The sequence below is a fragment of the Gadus macrocephalus genome, chromosome 3 (genome assembly GCF_031168955.1).
Source record: "Gadus macrocephalus chromosome 3, ASM3116895v1".
Classification (NCBI taxonomy): domain Eukaryota; kingdom Metazoa; phylum Chordata; class Actinopteri; order Gadiformes; family Gadidae; genus Gadus; species Gadus macrocephalus.
The window spans coordinates 19,356,362-19,376,522 of record NC_082384.1 but is presented as its reverse complement, the minus strand read 5'-3'; the positions used below and the strand labels follow the sequence as shown (position 1 = coordinate 19,376,522).

The following is a 20,161-nucleotide window of genomic DNA, read 5'->3' as shown; positions in this document are numbered from 1 at the left end:
TCTATCAGTGAGCTCATCTGGATCACCAATGGACGTAGCAACAACAGAGCCACTTGCTCATAGGACATGATAAACATGATATGATAATAAATAATCGTAGAAAATAGATTTTTCCGAAATAGTATTGGATGTTATGTTGTATACAACATAGCAGGATTGAATGAGTGCAGCTAAGCCCCATATGGATACTTAATGGATCCATTAAGCATGCAATAATTAACCACTAGCCCAGGGGGCTGGGGGCAGCTGTTCAGTTCAGTGTATAAATCACACATCGGTCATTTACAAGGGGCGTAGCCACGTCTAGAAGGTGTCTGCGTACCGGTGTCTGCGCGTCATATTTTATGACCCACCACCTCCTGTCCCACCCTCCTCATCGGTCCTCCCACTCCTCCCATTTTTCTACCGATTTTTTTCCCCGGTTCGGCGGCGCATGCTTCTGCTTATCATCCGCGTACAACCGCTCGGCAATGGTGGATGCAAGCGCGATGAAGAAGGCGTTCACCGTGTCGGATATCAAACCGCTGGACCAGTACGATTTCAACCGAGCCAAGATTTGCGCCAGTGTCCGGTGGCTGCTGTCAAAATCATACGGGTCCGCAGGTAGGCGTTACGGGGCTGTGGCAGGGGGATCGCCGTGTGATGCTGATGCGCTACATGGGTGGGGCGCGGGGATGAGAGGCTCCATTGGACTTGGGCGGCGTTGACAATTTCCGTAGCGAGGATGGAGCTCGCAGTATCCTCTCCTGCTCCATCCTCCCCGCAGCTCGGCCTGCTTGGCCTATAGCCAGAGATATCACCCTTCTGGCCGCTGCTCTGGTTAACACGGAGCGACCGTAGTGGTATGAGGTTAGGGAAATCACAACCCTGACCAATGATTTAAAATGGAAATGTGTGGAACACATTTCCATCCGTCTAAGCATCCGATCAGTGAAGCGTGAAGGAAGTGGAAGATATAGGCTGCTGCATTGCAACAAAGCACTAGTAACTGGCTCCTTTAGGCCTTTTATTAATGTTTTTTTTTTTCAATCCAGTTTTGTGTGTATCATTGCACTTAAACTTTATCTAAATAATATTTACTGGAGGCAAGGGATAAGTATTTACACGCTGTAGGTACGCCTATAGCTATATAGGCTACTGCATAATAATTGTGTCAGTGTTACGCACGCGTCCACACTTGACGTACGTGCACCTACAGCAGGCATGGGAAGGTAAAGAAAGTAGACAATAGGCATGTAGCCTACTCTGCTGACATGGCCCGATTCAAACTCCGTATTCAATCTGCTTGATGCAATAATGGTTCACTATTTGGCCAAGCTTTATCAAACCCTTTATCGAACCCTTGTTTAAGAACAAATACGATGATGTTTTTTTGATTATGATTATTATCGATTACTATTAATTACTAGGGATTTCTAGGGATTCAATCGTCTTTTATCATCATGACTGGATTTGGTTTTAAGATATAGTTCACTTAATCCACAGTGGGTTATTGACATAATACACCGATGTTGCATGTTATAGGCCTAGCTTACATGTAACCATATAGAGCGGTCAATTTGGCAGCGATAAACTCGAAAACGCCTCCTGGGTTTCTCTAATTGTCAAATGGAAATCACCCACTGGGTGCCTCATTCAAATGGGATGGCTGCTCAGGAAGAAGACTGGGATTATGTCCTCACGTGCTTTGTCACTTTATCTCTTCCAAACAAAATTCACACTTTGTAGACAGCAGTGTTTGAGTTATTATAAAGCCTATTATATAGCCTACCCTTAACCTACCTTCATGCAATCAAAGCACAGAATACCTTAGTTATCATAGCTAGGATAATACCTATTTGGTATTTCGTCGCAACTGCCATCCTCGTCATGAATTAGCCCCTGATCCAGTCGGCTCTAAGATGTAATAGAAAAAACATTTCTGTGTGAGGCTTTGGTAATTTCTATTTTCCATTAGCGACTGATTAGGATATTTAACCTCATCCTAATCCCGCCCTGGAGTCTTGTCTGTTGAACCACTGGTCCGGGCCTGCTTCCATCCTATTAGATTCACATTGGGCTAACTGGGTTAACTTGGTCTGTATAGAGACCATACTGGCCCGTCCCCAATGGAATGGCTGTGCTCTCCCCCTCCTGTTCCCATAGCGACCGACCACGGTTCTGTGGCTCCAGCAGTACTGTGGTGTGAGTGGGTTTAACCCCCCGGCGCTGTGTCACTTTATGTAACAGTGACACCAATGGGTGTCAGTCTGCAGCACGTTACCAGCACTCAGCCGAGAGGTCGTCCCAAGGCACCTGGTAAATCATCTGTGGAGTCACCCACTATCGATTGTGCTCGTCAGTTTGTTGCTATGACAGTAGTTTGAGATTCCCTTGCTTCTCGGTCCTCTACGACTTGTCTCTTTTCCTCTCTTCTTCCTCTTCCAATTCCTCCTTCTGATCCCTATTCTGCCACTTCGTCTTCTTTTTCCTTCCCCCTCTTCAGTCTCATCCAGTGATTAAATATATTGATTCTTATTTTTTATATGGATGCATTAAATATATTTAGTTCAGCGACAGCATTTTCATATTTCTTCCAAACAGCCCATCAATTAAATCGCAGACAAAAGTGACGTGAATTGATGTTTGAATTTTTTCAAATGTGTGCAGAAGCAAATGTGTATGGGTTTATAGTAATCCATCTTAGATTCTGGAATTAAGTTAATGGTTTTAAACCGAATCTGGTCAAAGTTGCTGATGTTATCAAAATATCTCAACCGTTTGTGGAATCGGGTGTTGTGATGGCGTGATATGTTGCTTTGCGACCCCCTTTACACCCATGGTGACGGACAGAGAGCCTTTCAGTTGTGTGTCTGGCGAGGGGACATTGTACTGCCTCCAGTCCGAAAAAATATAGGAAGAGTAGAGTCTCCAACCTAATGATGATATCTGGAGCAGCCATCCACACGCTGACATGTTCAAATATGGGTCATCCTGGGGGCGTGTGGGCGTGTGTGTGTGTGTGTGTGTGTGTGTGTGTGTGTATCTGTGTGTGTGTGTGTGTGTGTGTTAGTGTGTGTGCGTGTGCGTGTGTCTGTGCATCCATAGAGTGTTATTGTTAGTTTTGTAACTTGTCTGTAGCGCTCTGTGGAATAGTTCTTGAGCAACACACACACACACACACGCGCGCGCACACACACACACACACACACACACACACACACACACACACACACACACACACACACACACACACACACACACACACACACACACACACACACACACACACACACACACACACACACACACACACACACATACACACACACCTTAAGTTGAGTTGATTTGATTTGAGTTGCTGATACACATGAGGACCTTTTCTCTGGAAGGAGTTTGTCTTTGGCCCCGGGCTCTGTACAGACGACCCCTGACGCTCTCACCTGCCATACACACAGGACCCTGCTACTTTGAAGATGAAATCGATCTAATCTATACTCTGTTTTCAGAGACCTGTACGATCCCTCTCATATCACACAGCCTCTTATTCAACGTTTAATCGGTTGAGTTTCTTGAACGTCGTCAAACTCAGTCAGACCTATTGTAGTTTGTCCGTGTTCGTTCACACGAGTGCACACACGAGTATTCTGCATGAAACGTCTGACCACACACACTCTTTTTTGAGTGGGCACGTTTCCCCTGTAGATATTCCACCGGGGGTGTTGAGTCACCTTCTACACCATCTACTCAGATAGGCCCAGAAGGAAGCTATTTCTGTGGGCGATGAAATAGCTTCCCATGGCGGAGCCTCAAGAGCTGATTGTTGTTCCACTTCGATGCAAGGCAAGGGGGTTCACACACCAATAATGTCCTTGCAGGCCCACCTTGTGTACGCCGCTTGGGCATGACGTGTGCCTCGCAAAAATTGTAACCTCGTTGCCGAGGCGACGCAGCAGCAAGGGCTGTGATTGGTCCTCTCGCTAAAACCCGAGGCAGAACCAGAACAGGTTGACGACTGCGTCGAAGGGTATGTGCGGCCATTGCGTTGCATCGACGGGGAGTCATAACGAAGCCTTACGTCCTTCCATCCGAAGAGCCTTACCTCCCCCTGTCTCAGAGAACACTGTTTTAACAACGTTTTCACCTACACACACACACACACACACACACACACACACACACACACACACACCTACACACACCTACACACACACACACACACACACACACACACACACACACACACACACACACACACACACACACACCTACACACACCTACACACACACACACACACACACACACACACACACACACACACACACACACACACACACACACACACACCTACACACACACACACACACACACACACACACACACACACACACACCTACACACACACACACACACACACCTACACACACACACCTACACACCACACACCACACACCGCACACCACGCACACGCACACAAACACACACACACACACACACACACACACACACACACACACACCACACACACACCTACACACTAACACCTACACTCACACACACACACACACACACCACACACGACGATCACATGGCGCCCCCACCCTCTGATCCCCGTCTCTCCGTCCAGAGAACGTTCCGGTGGAGCTGCGGGAGCCCTTCTACAAGGACCAGTATGAGCAGGAGCACCTGAAGCCCGGGGTGTCGGCGCTGCTCCTCTCCCCGGAGCTGTACTGCCGGGCCCAGGCCCTGCTGGCCCAGGCCCACGGGGTCTCCCTGGGGGCTTCGCAGGGGCCCCCCGGCGACAACTCGGCCCTGCTGCAGCTCCTGACCAAGAAGGGCTTCGCTCCCCGGGACCGGGACATCGACGTCACAGAGGAGGACCTCTGTCACACGCCCATCAAGACGGTGCGTGCGGTTCTGTGTGCGGTCCGTCCGTTTCACACACGAGTTTCAAAATGGGTTGGATAAGCCGGGAATTTTGTAAAGTGATGGCTGTTGTCCTGCCTTGTGATTGGTGCAGAAGGCGCACCTGGCCCTGATGGATGCGCTGATGTCATTGGCTGCCAAGGAGACGGTGGGGCGGGTGAAGATGGCCGAGGAGGCCGGGCAGATGGGGGCAGGAGAGCCCTGGGAGAACGCTCTGCTCTTCTGGGTCAACAGGGTGAGAGCACCGCGACCCCAGTAGCTCTGTGTAAATGCAAACCTGGACACTCGAGAGTTAAAGGTGACATAGTATACCACCAGTGAGTGTGATGTAACCGAAAGGGTTGCTAGTTCGATGCCCGGCTCCTCCTAGCGTTGACGTGTCCCTGAGCAAGACACTTAACCCTAACTGCTCCTGATGAGCTGGCGGTCGCCTTGCAGGGTTGACTCTGCCGTCGGTGTGTCAATGTGTGTATTAACCGATGTAAGTCGCTTTGGATAAAAGCGTCTGCTTAATTGTAATTGATTAGCCATTACAAGCCGTTTTGAAAATCAGCCACTTCTGACATCACAAGTGGGCGTGTCCACCTAGATGTGTGACGGATAGATGAGCAACGTGTGCTACAGTCCAGTTGGTAGGCTGGTAGACTGATCTATCCAGCACACATCTAGGTGGACACGCCCACTTGTGATGTCAGAAGAGCTACATTTTTTAAACGACTTGTAACAGCTAATCAAACTCACACCTGGTGGTAGAATATATCAACTTTAACTTCCAGACACAAAGGTTCTCGGTTTGATCCCCAATTAATACTGCTAATACTGCAAGATGCTTTGGATGCTAAGATGCTAGCATCTGCTAAATTACATAGTGAATATTGAAAAACTGGGTTTGCCGAAGATGGCGGGTTTCAGCATGTGTAATATGGAGGGACAGACGAGTTAGTATCTAGTGTAATTTGATAATTCCGTTGATGCTCTGTCTGCCAGTTGAACCAGACGTTGCGAGAGAGCACAGAGGAAGAACCGCCCAAACCTCAAACGTGCACAGATCTCCAGCCTGCTGAGGAAACTGTAAGGAACACCGTCATGCACACCAAATAGAGAAGCGCGAAAAACGCAAAACCATGTACACGTGCAATAACAATCATGCATACACATTCACACGCAAACACAGAAACACACACACACCAACAGAAATGCATGCACATGAGGTTCATTTCCCCAGCAGTGAACCTCACTTCCATTCGTTTTATGCTGATGTCATCACCTTGTCACAGACTGCATGCCTGCAACTTTTGTGTCTTCTCTTTTGCTTCTGCCTGCCAGTGTCCTTCCAACCGATGGTACTGGAAACTAGTCCCAGTAAGTGTCCTTGTTTCTTTCTCTCCTCGGCCCTTCGTCCCTTTTTATTGCTGTCTTTGCTGCGGCCGGAATTGTGAGGCCGGCTTCAGTAAGCTCATAGGTGGAAGGTGAATCGTAGTGTGGGTTTAGTAAGGTCATAGGTGTAAGGTGGATCGTAGTGTGGGCTTTAGAAAGCTCATAAGTGGAAGGTGGATCGGAGTTTGTGCTTCAGAAAGCTCATAGGTGGAAGGTGGATCGTAGCTTGGGCTTGAATAATCTCCTAGCTGGTAGGTGCCAGTTTGGAAGTGCCTTTATGGTTGATGGTAAAGTCGGGACCTTTTGAAGACAGACGGCTGGGTTTCTGCCTACGGCTAAGGTGTCATGTTGGATGGAGACGCCCTGGTCTTAGTGTCCGTCATAGTCAGGGTTTTGATTTCATAACTGGACAGGGTAGGAGAGGACCAAGTATGAAAGGCAGGGGGGGCATCTCTTTAATTTTCTCCTTCCCTTCCCCCTTTCCCTGTTCCTCCCACCTCTCTTCCCCCCTGAACGAATCATGTGACTTAATGGAAGTCATGTGACTGACCAATTGTGGACATTTCGTTTTTCCCTTGATGAACGGGCACCCTGAAGCATTCACGCTTGTCTCCCTCTCTGTCTCTCCCTCTCTGTCTCTGTCTCTCCCTCTGTCTCTCTCTCTGCCTCTCTCTCTCCCTCTCCCTCTCCATCTCTCTGTCTCTGTCTCTCTCTCCCTATCTCTCTCTCTCTCTCTCTCTCTCTCTCTCTCTCTCTCTCTCTCTCTCTCTCTCTCTCTTTCTCTTTCTATGTGTCTCTGTCTCTGTCTCTCTCTCCCCCTGTCTGTCTGTCTGTCTGTCTGTCTGTCTGTCTGTCTCTCTCTCTCTCTCTCTCTCTCTCTCTCTCTCTCTCTTTCTCTCTTTCTCTCTTTCTCTCTTTCTCTCTCTTCCTCTCCCCCTCGCTGTTTGTCTCTCTCGCTCTCTCTCTCTCTCTCTCTCTCTCTCTCTCTCTCTCTCTCTCTCTCTCTCTCTCTCTCTCTCTCTCTCTCTCTCTCTCTCTTTACCATATCCCGTCCAGCATTCTATCGCTTTCTGTTTGAAGGAGTCTGGGAATAAGCCGCCAGTGGTAATGTATAACACGCCCCCTATTACCTCACCCTCTGCCACCGCTCCCCCCAACCCACCCACCGTGTGTCTCCCCCCCCCCCCCCCCAAACCTCCCCCCCAGTAAGTGACACGGAGATGATACTAAAAGTAATTACCGATTGCGCCGCCAGATAGCGGCAAGGTCACATGACATCACAGAACTGGTGACACACCTCTTGATGACGCCATGTTGTGGGAGGGGCCAACACAGATGGGACATGACATCATGGTTATTGATCAAAACACTGTATATCACCGTACCCACACCTCCTGCAACACGGCCTGATCACATGATGCAACACGAGTTGCATTTAATGCATGAACAATGTCATGTCCGGGATATAGCAGGTGTATCTTGTCATTTCTTTAACGTGCTTTAGCCGTTGTCTTGCCAAATTGTGGTCATTTTTCTCTTCTTTTGTCTTTCTTATTCTGTCCGGGACCGGGTTCACCTTCCCAATGTCACGGCGACTTCGGTCCACTTTAACACCCACTGTTCATCTGCATGTACACAAGATGGCCGCCTTCATTTCCTCATTATGTTAACGTTCTTCTCACCATAGTGCTGCTTGGCGTATTTTTCACTGCAATGTCTTGTTTTGTTCAGCTGAGCAATGTGTGTCTGTGTGTGTGGGTAGGTTTTCACAGTTGTGAAAGTATAGTTTGTCTAAATGTTTGCTGGTTTCACCACTTTATTCCACTTTTTGGGGTAGCATTGTCTGAAGAAGAGACAATCCTGGCTTTTGACTTTTAGATGCATAATCTCCGCGTCCTCTCACTTGTTATTTCCCTACTATAACTGCCTATAGTTGACTGTTGTTTATTCCTCCCTTTTCTTCTTCTCATTCCATCTCTTCTGTCTGCTGTGCAGATCCGCTATAAGAAAGATAAGGTGCTGTCTAAGATGACTCCCACCTTCCCTCTGGTGTCTGGAGTCAAAGATCTCTCTAATGGATGTGCTGTGGCGGCCGCGTTGCACTACTACTGCCCTAGCAAGCTGCCTTTAGAGGGTACAGACACGCACACACACACACACACACACACGCACACGCACACGCACACACACGCGCACACACACTGTCTGTCTGTCTGTCTGTCTGTCTGTCTATCAAACTTTCTATCTATCTCTCACACGTGAACTCACAAACACATATATGCATGAACACATACACGACATACATACACACGCACAAACATACACGGATGCATGCTATCTCACACACGCACACACACACACACACACACACACACAGACACACACACACACACACATGCCCATAGAGGCACACATGCACTCACTCGATGGCTAACAGATGACTGCAATGCAAAGGACTTTTAGCTATTTCAAATATTGATGGTGTCCTGAAAGCACTTACGGGTGCTTATGGCATCCTGTCAGCCATCATCCATAATGAGAATACAAGATAAATAGAGAACATTGTGCAACCGGAGATAAGACCTCCAGCTGATTGGCTGGCCCTAATGGACCAAAGTATGCAGGAACAGGCACTGTTTATCCAGCATTCTTATGGTCTAACCATTGACGTAGATACGTCATACTCAAATACAAATGAAACGGCCAAAAATAAATAATTACATGGTGGAGGTTGGGGGGGGGGTGCATTTCAAAAAATGTGTGGAATGGCCATTAGCAATAAACCTTGCCTCCTCTTTATTACTATCAACTGTCCGACCTCCTATTTCTTCTTCTCCCCCTGATGTTATGACTAACATCAACATTCCTCCTCACTGTTTCCCGCCCCAATGTTTGTTTGCCTCCTGACCCGCGCACATCCCCTCCTCCTCCGCGGCCCAGATGTGTGTCTGAAGGATACCATGTCAGTGGCTGACAGCCTGTACAACCTGCAGCTGATCAAGGACTTCTGCGCCAGCCACCTGCAGAGCTGCTGCCCCCTAGCTGTGGAGGACCTGCTCTACGCCCCGCCGGCACTGCACGTAGGTGGCCCGTTGTGTCCTGCTTCCTCCTTCTGTGTGTGCGTGTGTGTTGGGGGGGGTGTATGGGGGTGGGGTTGTGTGTGTTTGTGGCCTTCCTCTTGCGAAAGGCTCCGTCTTAATGCACGCGACTGCGGTCGGTGGTGCTGCTGCATATAGTGCAGTTTCTGCTGCACCGCTGCGTGGGGGTTTGTGTGTGTGTGTCTGTGTGTCTGTGTATGTATGTGTGTGTGTGTGTGTGTGTCTGTGTGATGGAAGATGAGAGGGAGGAATTTGATCGTCGTTGAGTCATCAAGGACTTGGATGGATGAGATGGATGCCAGATGATGGTAAGAAATTCCACATGTGATAAAGGCACACTTGCTGACAAAGTGTCATTTACAAACACTTTGACTCATCTGTGAGGGAATAAAGTGCCATTATTACATGAATACGCTTCTGAGGTGGTGCTATTCTGGGTATTAACTTGCATATATTGAGAGAGCAAAGCCCAAGCAAGATTTGGAGTGTTAAGAAATAATACGATTATCCCTACCCTAAATACATTTGAAAAAATTGATACAGTTTTTATAATTAAAACTGAATTCAGTTTTCTCTCTTTTTTGTAAAAAGATGATAATAAAAAAAGCTATGACCTAAAATATTTTTTCTCACCTGTGTGTTTCTGCGAGAACCTGCAGACAACAGGATGTGACTGCAGACTTCATTGATTTTAAAATCTCATCTTAACACACAGGCCACACATCTTCACATCTCCAGAACGCGCTCTGTGGCATCCCATGATGCTTTGCACCGTCACAGCAGTTGCGTGACAACATCTTTGCTGTTTCAAAAACAACACTTAAACCTGGTATTAGAAGAAACAATCATGTCCCTTTTATAGGTGTTCTTCCGACATTCCGAGCATGCATCTGTCCGGGACCCAAACAATTCTGTGTGGGCGAACAACAGCAAACATTGCTCACAGCTGTTGAAGTACTTTTTGGAGTGCTGTTGCGATCATGGTTGTCAGAACACGTTTGGGGGGCGATACCGTTTAATTAGATCAGCGTGTGAGTGGGAATGCGGGGAACAGGACCCATAGGACCCGTACTTAAAAATCACTAACTAGTATTTGTTGTGCAAGTGAAACCCGTGTGGTTTGTCAACAGATCCGGGGAAGTTGGTCAGAGAAAGAGTTCAGAATGCTGCATGTGGTTTCATTCATCTCTTCACGTGTTTCCATCTGTGGTAGATTGGCGGGTCCAACCTCCGGGATGAGAGGCCAGGTGGTTGGACCCCCACGGGGTCCGGGTGAGGGGCCGCGTGGTCACCACCAGGGGCCCCTCGTGGTGCCACAGTGTGGGCACTGACACCGAGCCCTTTCCGTGCAAAGACACGTGGGTCTGAAAAGGTGTTTTCTCCCCTGGTTTCAGGTGAACATGGTGAGTTTCGTGGCAGAGCTCCTGGATTGGTTCGAGATCCAGAAGCCTGAGTTTGTCCGGCCAAGCCAGCCCCTGGACCTCTCAGGTCTGCGGCTGCTTCCTCTCACCCCCCTGACACCCTTATCACGTCTCGTCATCACTCAAAGACGCATACTGACGTTGGTCTCTGTGTGTTACAGATGCATCGGGGCTGTTGGATTGCACCAGTCCTGTCAGCGGCATCGGAAACAGGTACAAACAGGATACACACATACAACAACGCGTATACACATATATACACACACATACACGCATACACGCACACACATGCACACACGTGCATACACACACACACACACAAACACACATATACACACACATATACAGGCACATGCACACAAACAGACACACACACACACACACACACACGCATACACAAACACACACGCATACACACAGACATATATACATATGCACACACTCACGTACACGTAAACACGTACACACACGCACACACACATGCACACACACACAGAGATACAAACACCCCCACACACACACACACACACACACACACACACACACACACACACACACACACACACACACACACGCACACACACACACCAGGGTTTATGCGGTGAATGGGTCGGAGTTGTGTGGTGAAGCTGTGGTTTGTCTCCCAGCAGTTCCCCGTCTTTTCTCTTCAAGCAGCCCTACCTGCCCATCTCGTCGCCCATGTCCCCAGGTAAGACCCGGCCCCCCCGGCCCCCCCGTCCCCCCCGGCCCCCCCAGTGTACAGCTGCTCTGGGACAACATGCTTATTGACTGTCGCTTCTCTCCTGTCCCTCGCTGCCAACCCAGAGGGTAAAACATGGGGCAAAAAACAGATCAGGTAGATCCTCGTCCCTCTTCTCAAGGAACAGCTGTGATCCTAGTTCTAGTGTTTCGTGTTTGGGTTTGGTTTTCTCAAACCGTGTCTCTGTTCTCTGTTCTGTCCCCCCCCCCTGTTGTATTATTAATGCTCTTTGTGTCCATCCACTCATCCATCCATCCATCCATTCTCCAATCGATTCATCTATTGATCCATCCATCCATCCACCTATCCCTCCACCGTTCCATTCATCCATCAACCGTCAACTCATCCACCTCCCCTCCCCCCTCCCTCCCCTCCCCCCCTTCTCCCTCCCAAGCCGCCCCCTGTCGGCCGTGACCTTCAGCATCCCGTTCGGCCTGGACAGCGACGTGGACGTCGTCATGGGCAACCCCGTCGAGTCCTTCCTGCGCTCCTCCCCCGGCGGCACGGACAGCCTGAGCCGCACGGCGGGGGTCCCGGCCCTGACCCGGGTCCCCTACAGCCCCACCGAGGACCTCAGCCACCTGGTCAGCGCCTCCCTCCCCTCCTCCCGGGGGCCCCCCGCCTACCCCCACCCGGGCCCCCCGGCCAGAGACCTGTCCACCATCGAGGAGGCGCTGGCGGCGACGCTCCACGCCGCCCCGGGGAGCGGGGGGGCGAGGAGGGAGAAGGAGAGGACGGGGGCGGACCCCGCGGTAGTGGGGGGGGGGGGAGGAGGAGGAGGAGGGCGGAAGGAGCCCCGCCTGCGTCCAGAGGGGGCGCCGGCGGGCTTCTTCCTCCACTCCCCCGAGGTGGGGGAGGTCTCAAAGCTCAGCAGCTCCGCCCCCGGACGCTCCGGGATGTTCCACCGGCCCGTCGGCGGGGAGCCGGCCCCCGGGGGCGAGAGGCGCGGGCGGGGGGACACGCGGGACAGGCCGAGCCGGGCCCCCGACACGTCCCGGGACGACGACTCGGTCCTGCGCGACGGCAGCGTGGACTCCTCCGAGGCCTCCGAGGACCTCCCGAGGAACGCGCCGGGGAACCTCCGCCCCCGCGGCGGCGGCAGCGGCGGCGCCGGTAACCCCGGCAACAGCGGCGGCAGCCCCCGCATGACGAATTTCGCCGAGCGGCGGGACAACCGACGGAGACAGCCGGCCTCCGAGGAGCCGAGCCAGTCGACCCCGACCACGCCGGGGACCCCGCACGCGCCCTCCACGCCGGCGGCGGCGGGGGCCGGGGCCCGCGGCCACCAGGACAGCCCGGACTCCAGGGGCCCCGAGCCGGGCTCCGAGGCCCGGGAGCTGGGGGCCAAGCTGGAGGAGAAGCGCAAAAGCATCGAGGCCCAGAAGAGACGCATCGAGGCCATCTTCGCCAAGCACCGCCTGCGTCTGGGGAAGACGGCCTTCCTGAAGCTGAAGAGGGAGCAGGGGGAGGGGGGAGGGGGCGCGGAGGACGCCCAGGACGACCAGCTCACCCTGGAGGAGCGGCTCACCCGCATGGAGGAGGAGCTGAAGCAGGAGGAGCTGAAGGAGAAGGAGGAGAAGGACGGAGGGGAGGGAGCGGGGCAGGCTGAGGGGAACGCTGAGACTCCTCCACCGCCGCGGCTGGAGAAGCAGGTCACGTTCGCTGTGGAGAGCCGCAAGGCGCCGCCGACCGAGGGAGAGAAGGGGACGGAGAAGGAGAAGGAGAAGGAGGAGGAGGAGGAGAAGGAGGAGGAGGAGGAGGAGAAGGAGAAGGAGAAGGAGAAGGAGAAGGTGGCAGGGAGAGCAGGCGGCGCTGTCCTGGACGACTACAACGGCGTGGTGCAGAAGCTGAGCGAGGCGCTGCTGTCGCTGCAGAAGGACATGCAGAAGCTGACCGACCAGCAGCAGCAGCTCATGGGCAAGCCGAGGACCACGCCCGCGCCCGCGACCCCTCCCGCGACCCCGCCCCGCACCCCGACCAAGACCCCCGTCCGGACCACCGCCGGCAAGGCCTGGGTCACCCAGCCCTGTCCGGTCCCGGCCTCCCCCGGCTCGCCCTCCCGGCGGGCCCACGGCCTGAACAGCGCCGCCGCCGCCGCCCTGAAGACGCCCCTGTCCTCCTCCTGCCCCGCCCCGAAGACCAAGCCCCCCCCCTCCTCCACCGCCCCCCGCAGCCCCAAGCACCACGCGCGGCCGGCCCACCCGCCCCAGCCCCGGCCCTCTGAGCTCAAGTTCCCCCCGCTGGCGCGCGTCCTGACCACGGCCAACCACGTGGACAGGCTGCCCCACCTGCGGCGGGCGTCGCCCAGCAAGTGCCAGGTGCAGACCTCCTCCTCCTTCCGCATCGGGGGGCCCCGGACCCCCGTGGAGCCGCCGCCGCCCCAGCACGAGGAGACGGCCTCGGAGACGGGCTCCAGCGGCACGCCCACCCAGTTCAGCCTGGAGCTGGAGAACGAGGACGGGGGCGTGCTGGGCGACCTGGTGTGCCTGCCGGGGGTCCTGCGACGGGACCGCTCCGGGACCACGCTGGGCAGCAGCTCGGGGGCGCCCTCGGAGTGCTCCTTCGAGAGCGAGACCCTGTCGCTGTCGGCCGCGTTCGGCGCGGGGGCCGGCGGCGTGGAGGCCGCCCTCGCGGGGAGGAGCAAGGCGTCGCTGTCGTCCCCGGCGGGGCCGGAGGGGGGCAGCGACGAGCCCACGGACGGGGACCACGAGTTCTCCTCGGACTCCATGAGCGACCACACGGAGCCCGCCCTGGAGCCCGCGGGGCGCTCGGAGACCCCGTTGGTACCCGGAGGACCCGCGGAGCTCCCGGTGGGTGTGGCCCTCACGGAGCGCCCAGCGGCCGCAGAACCCAGGGAGGAGGTCTTCACTCAGGCAGAGGCTCAGCGACCGGCGGCCGGCCGGACCGCACCCAGAAGTGGAATAGGATTCGTCTTTGAGGTAAATGTGAAGAACATTCAAATGAAGGGAAGGAGAAGGAATCGCCCTGGAAGACTAATGGAATCTGAGGATTGGTGATGATGAACAGTATGGTGCTGATGGTGTGTGTGTGTGTGTGTGTGTGTGTGTGTGTGTGTGTGTGTGTGTGTGTGTGTGTGTGTGTGTGTGTGTGTGTGTGTGTGTGTGTGTGTGTGTGTGTGTGTGTGTGTGTGTGTGTGTGTGTGTGTGTGCAGGAGGAGATGCACAGTGAGGGTGAGATGGCCCACCGGAGGGCTCTCCTGCTGGAGCGACAGCAGAGGCGGGTGGAGGAGGTGAAGGAGAAGAAGAAGCGGAGGCAATGGCACGAGAAAGAAAGTGAAGAGAATGAAAGCAGGTATTGCACGTCACGCCCCCACAAACACAAACGCACACGCGAGCCAGTGGTTATTTCTGTCTCTTTGTTTATATCGATGTGTTTCGGTATTGTCAAATTTTAATCTTGATCTCCTTTTAGTTATTTCTTACGGTCTCGTACTTCTGTGTAACACACAAACTCCCCACCAGGGGTCACTAAAGAACTAAATGTTATCTGATAAAAAAAATGGCGATTCGTTTTTTTTTCATACAATACAAACCTTACCTACGTCGCCTCTTCTCCTCAGACCCGGTTCATCTGAGGAGCGGCACAGGTCCCCCTGCCCGACCCCTCCCCCGGCCACCACCTCCCCCTTCCCCACCCCCCCTGGTACCCCCGTCCGCTGGGGGGACTTCACGCGGGGGGAGCACAACCTCAGGCACCAGCTCAAGATCATGGCTGACCTGGGCAAGGTGCTCCAGCAGAAACCAGCCAATCAGGGACGAGCTAGCAGCAAGAAGACCCGCCCCCGAGCCCGGCCGCGCAGCGCATCCCGGGTGCAACCGCCGCTGTCTCAGAGCCTGGACAACGGCATTCTGGGTAACGGAGAGATGGAAATGAATGTGTGATTAGGCTTGCACCTCTGTGTTTCTTTACGTAGAATGTCAGTGGATGACGGTCCACATTTTACTATTTTATTTTATACTTTATTTATATAGCACTTTATATAGCACTATGACTATTTCTTATGTTTTTCTCTCTCTCTCTCTCTCTCTCTCTCTCTCTCTCTCTCTCTCTCTCTCTCTCTCTCTCTCTCTCTCGTGTGTTCTCTGCGGTTGTCTCTCTACCACTGGTGGCTTCTATCCAAGGCTCCAAGTTAACCAAGGAATACTCGCACTCCACCCTCAACCTGGCTGCTGGTGAGCCGGGCACCAGTGACAGTGAGCCTGCCAAGAAACCGCCAAGGTACTTCTTAATTATTCTACAACTAGTAACCTGTATGTGATCCCAGAACTGGGATGCCACCGAACAAGCTACAGAAATACACATCAATAGATCTCCCTCCTCTGCATCTTTTTACCTTAGCCTATCCAAAGGAAAGAGGCTATCCAAATACGTTTTCAGAGTTCTCCCTCAGTCGTCAGACATAAAAACATATTAAGAACCAAAGATTTTTAAAAGATTTAAATTTTAAAAAATTAAGCAAAGTTATTTTAGTTTTGTCATATTGACACTTGTGTTTATTCACAGTGCTCCGAATTCGCCTTTGAGGTGTTTGTCGTCAAGCAGACCGATCAATACATCAATTAATCCAAAGTCACAAACAGACGGCGATGTTTGTCCCAATGGCACACCCCCTGCCACGGATTACACAGGTACTCTAACATATGTTACATTTTCTTCAGTAATTCAATAGAAAGAATGAAGTAATGCAGACCAATGAGTGTGTGTGTGTTGCTGTGTATTTGCAGGTCCAAAGCTCTTCAAAGAGCCCAGCTTCAAGTCCAACAAGTTTATCATCCACAACGCTCTCTCTCGCTGCTGCCTGGCCGGCAAGGTTAATGAGACCCAGAAGAACAAGATTGTTGAGGTAAGAAGTGGTCAGGGTCATTTTAGTACATGTAATTGCTCACTTACCCACAATGCAACATGCACTGTATTGACTGTATTGACCATGCGGCGGGGTGATAAATCAAGAGATAGGATGGAGAGAATGAGAAAAAAGAGAGATAAAAAGATGGAGAGTACAAGAATATAAATTGAGAAGTAGAAAATCTAGAAAAATAAATAAAAAAGACAATATGTAGAAGACGAGCAAATTGAAAGAATATGGAAAAAAGTAGGGACAGAAAAAAAATATGGAGAGAACAAGAAAGTATAGGGTTTGGTTTGGGATTAGGTTTTAGGGTTGGGGTTTAGGTTCAGGGTTAGGGTTTGAATTTAGGATTAAGGTTTTGCAACAAGGTTACGTTTTAGGTTCTGGTTTTGGTTTGCAGGGTAAGTGTGTCCTTTTAGGGTTTAGTGTTTAGCGTCTTAGGCTAAGGGTTCGACATGCAGGCATTGTTGAGCAGTAGCAGCCATGCTCTAAATAAACCAATCCAGCTAAATCCCCATACTTTTCTCAGCACACAAATGCAAATCAAATCCACAGAATGGGCGACAATAGCCTTAACATGAACCCCTCGTCATCACCTCAGCGACTCAATCCTGCTGTCATTCTCCCCCTGCCTCAGGAAATGGAGAAGAGTCCGGCCAACCACTTCCTCATCCTCTTCCGCGACGCCAGCTGCCAGTTCCGGGGCGTGTACACCATGATCCCCGACACGCAGGAGCTGGTCCGGTTGACCGGAGTGGGTCCCAGGACCATCGGCTCCTCCCAGGTGGAGTCCATCTATAAGTACAGCTCAGACAGGAAGCAGTTCAGCGCGATCCCGTCCAAGACCATGGGCATGAGTGTGGACGCCTTCACCATCCCGGGCCCTCTCTGGCATGGGGGGGGGGCAGGGGGGGCCACTGGGGGGAGCAGGAGGGCCAGCATTACTAAGAAAGTGGCTGTGTCCAAGTGATTAATGATATTTGATTATCGCTTCACTTTAACGCTGGCCCGAGTGCAGTTCACTTGAATTCTTCCAGGAGAGTCATAAGACGCTTGCTGAATCTCTTTGGCAAAACTTGAAGATACATTTCTTACCTGTTTAGGATTCAGGGTGCATATTAGGATTCATATGCATTCAACCATTTTTGTTTATAATTCAATAATATGTATGATTCTGGATAGTATGTCCTGTGTATAGCAGGCCATAGCAGGAATTCATTGGGTTTAAGCACGATTCATTTGAATAATTGGGCCCCACAATGTATGACCATTGGGTGGTCCAAGATTGCCCAATACTATCATTATTAGATTTACAGGCAGAAATGCTTGATCTCATGTCCTTTTGCTAAGGAAAGTTGCAGTCCTTTTTAAATGTAGGCCTATGGTACACAAACCACTTCCTTCAGATGAATGAACAGACTTTTTTTCAAAACCCCAATATACCTGAGGAAAATACTAGACGTGAATACGTTAATTTATCATTTCATTGATTAAAATGAAAATTTTAAAAGGTTTGCTTTAATTTATTCATGTGGAAGAGAGCGTTCCACGTCATGAATAATCATGGGGAAATTGGACCTCTGCGAGTCTCAAAAATCTCTCTTCCAGAAGCTTCTAGTGGTATCACGATAGTTGAATGGCGTCGGCTTTATACCTTACACCAAACACGGTAACCACACCTTTAAATGCCTTCAAAAGTCAGAAGGAAAGACAGGACTTTTATTTTTTACATTATTTTTTCTTTTTAAGATTCCCAGTGAACGAAACACGTCCAGGCGATGTCAAGGACGTGTTTTTCTTGCTGTACCAAAGCCTTTCAGAGCGTCTTTTCAGAACGCTTTGTGGACTAATTCAATCTAATTCAAAGGCTGAATGGTTTGTAAACACCCACATTGGTAGACAAATATCCAAGGTTGTATTTAAACATCTTGATGCTGGTACCAAGTTGTTTAAAAGCACATGGGGGGGGGGGGGCATAATCAGAGAATGAATGAAGACAGCAACATGGAAGCACATCTTTTTTTATTAGTTTTTTTTTTCTAAATGATTGCCAGCCATATTCATGGGAAAAAATGTTTTGTGAATAGAGTGAGATTTGTAAATATGAGCGGTGTAAGAGAGGACCCCCTGAAGCATGAACCGGGGTCAGGCAAGACTGTTTCACCATGTTTTCACCGGTGATCGAATGTGTGTCTTACAGGCTGTCTGGTGAGGAACAGTGAACTCCAAAAAAGCTTATCTAGGTTAGCAACTCTGCACAATTTCACGCTTTGATTCAGTGAAGGAATAGGACATCAACTAAATGTATCCCTGATAAGCTTCTGTGTAAATTGTCTCACTGAATTAAATGGATCAAGCATATTCCGTCTGTCTCTCTCTCTTTAATGTCCATTTGTTTCTTCTACCATGGCTCTTCATGTCATCAGATTGTCAGCGTTCCTCCCTTCTTTTGTGTTATAGCCACAAGAAACAATAGCAACAACATCACGGTCAATAATTATATTAAAATATATGTATACGGATTCGGGATAGGTACAAATATTTCTGAAATATTATCGATGAGGATTCCCGTTAGCCCTTTAGACTTAAGGCACAAGTAACGGCATAATTCCACAGTTGTTTTATTATTTTATTGCCTTGTACATAAAACATGAAGCTCAGTGGTGTACATATTCCAAACTTATCACTAATGCGGAGTGACGCAACAGCTTCACCGTGGGTGGTTGGGGCCTGCCACCACAGCTCCACATGCAAGCATGAAGTGAACTGGGCATCACATTTGAGATTGTCTTTCTTAACAGGGGCTCCGTTGATTGATGTGGCCCCGGTTGTCTCATATGTGCAAATCAATCAAATTCAAATTACACGGAGACAAGAAAACCAGCAACAAAAGAACAACTGAAGCTCAGTAAAGTATTGAGGACGTCCGAATTGAATCCGATGAAATGGATGCGTTTTATGAATTTGTATCCAAAGAACTGTGTAATTATAGGCACTTTTCGAGTGTAATATGCTTATTGAAGATGGATGAAGAGACAAAGCAAAACGATACAAGGAACAGTTGAGAGTAAATATGTAGGGCAGTTCTGAAATGCGCTGCATGTTTAAAATAAACAGTGCCAAGAAATCCCAATAAATACTTGTTACATCGCTTTGCAAAAACCACAAAAGTACATAACTGATGAAGAGAAGTTGTCTATTACGCAGCAACACCTGACATAAGGAAAGCCCACACAGACAGTAAAAGCCATATAGCATGAAGAACTTCACAACTCAATAGCTCACACCATGGAGATGCCTTTCGAATGACCTCCAGTATAGAATGCTACCAGTAGTTAGACTAGCATGTATCTTACACATAGGAATACGATTAACGAAAGCAAATGCGTATCTTAATGTTTTGTCAATTCCAAAATTACACAATCAGCAATGCCATTAAGTACTTCTTGTTGAAATTAATCCTATTAAGGTGCTATCATGACCCCCCATTTGTTCCTGTTTATTCAAATTCAACACAGGTTCTCTCTCCAACAGGTTGGTGTGTAAATATGCGATGCCATGGGACAGGTGTCTTAGTATTTTTCTATGAGCCATGTGTACAGAGCTGTGATGTAACATGGGAGTTACACATTGGCTAAGTGCGACTAGGAGTAGAGGGACGGATACACATTAACACAGAAACTAGGCAGGTAAGCGGGGCATAGACACACATCAAGCAGAAACTAGCAG

The 20,161-nt window shown here is 50.4% G+C and overlaps 2 protein-coding genes across 6 annotated transcripts in view; one reads left to right on the top strand and one right to left on the bottom strand.

The window, feature by feature from the left end:
• Nucleotides 1-277: 277 nt before the first annotated feature.
• LOC132453467 (calmodulin-regulated spectrin-associated protein 3) lies at nt 278-18,793 on the top strand. 3 transcript variants are annotated; one of them, XM_060046319.1, is made up of 19 exons: nt 278-603; nt 4,608-4,885; nt 5,001-5,141; nt 5,894-5,977; nt 6,233-6,268; nt 7,340-7,387; nt 8,279-8,417; nt 9,224-9,363; nt 10,776-10,869; nt 10,964-11,015; nt 11,450-11,511; nt 11,628-11,658; nt 11,957-14,501; nt 14,735-14,874; nt 15,143-15,435; nt 15,705-15,801; nt 16,087-16,211; nt 16,308-16,426; nt 17,070-18,793. In XM_060046319.1, the coding sequence occupies exons 1-19, from the start codon at nt 345-347 to the stop codon at nt 17,400-17,402; spliced, it is 5,016 nt and encodes a 1,671-aa protein (XP_059902302.1). In that variant the 5' UTR covers nt 278-344; the 3' UTR covers nt 17,403-18,793. The 3 variants fall into 3 exon arrangements, with proteins under 3 accessions (XP_059902302.1, XP_059902304.1, XP_059902305.1); XM_060046321.1 differs by lacking the exon at nt 7,340-7,387; XM_060046322.1 differs by lacking the exons at nt 6,233-6,268; nt 7,340-7,387.
• Nucleotides 18,794-19,048: 255 nt separating this feature from the next.
• The window catches only part of soul5l (heme-binding protein soul5, like), a 5,746-nt gene continuing 4,633 nt past the window's right edge, over nt 19,049-20,161 (bottom strand). For all 3 annotated transcript variants that reach the window (XM_060046381.1, XM_060046380.1, XM_060046382.1), the window contains one exon: nt 19,049-20,161. This exon is cut by the window's right edge. The gene's annotated coding sequence lies outside the window, so the exon portion shown is untranslated.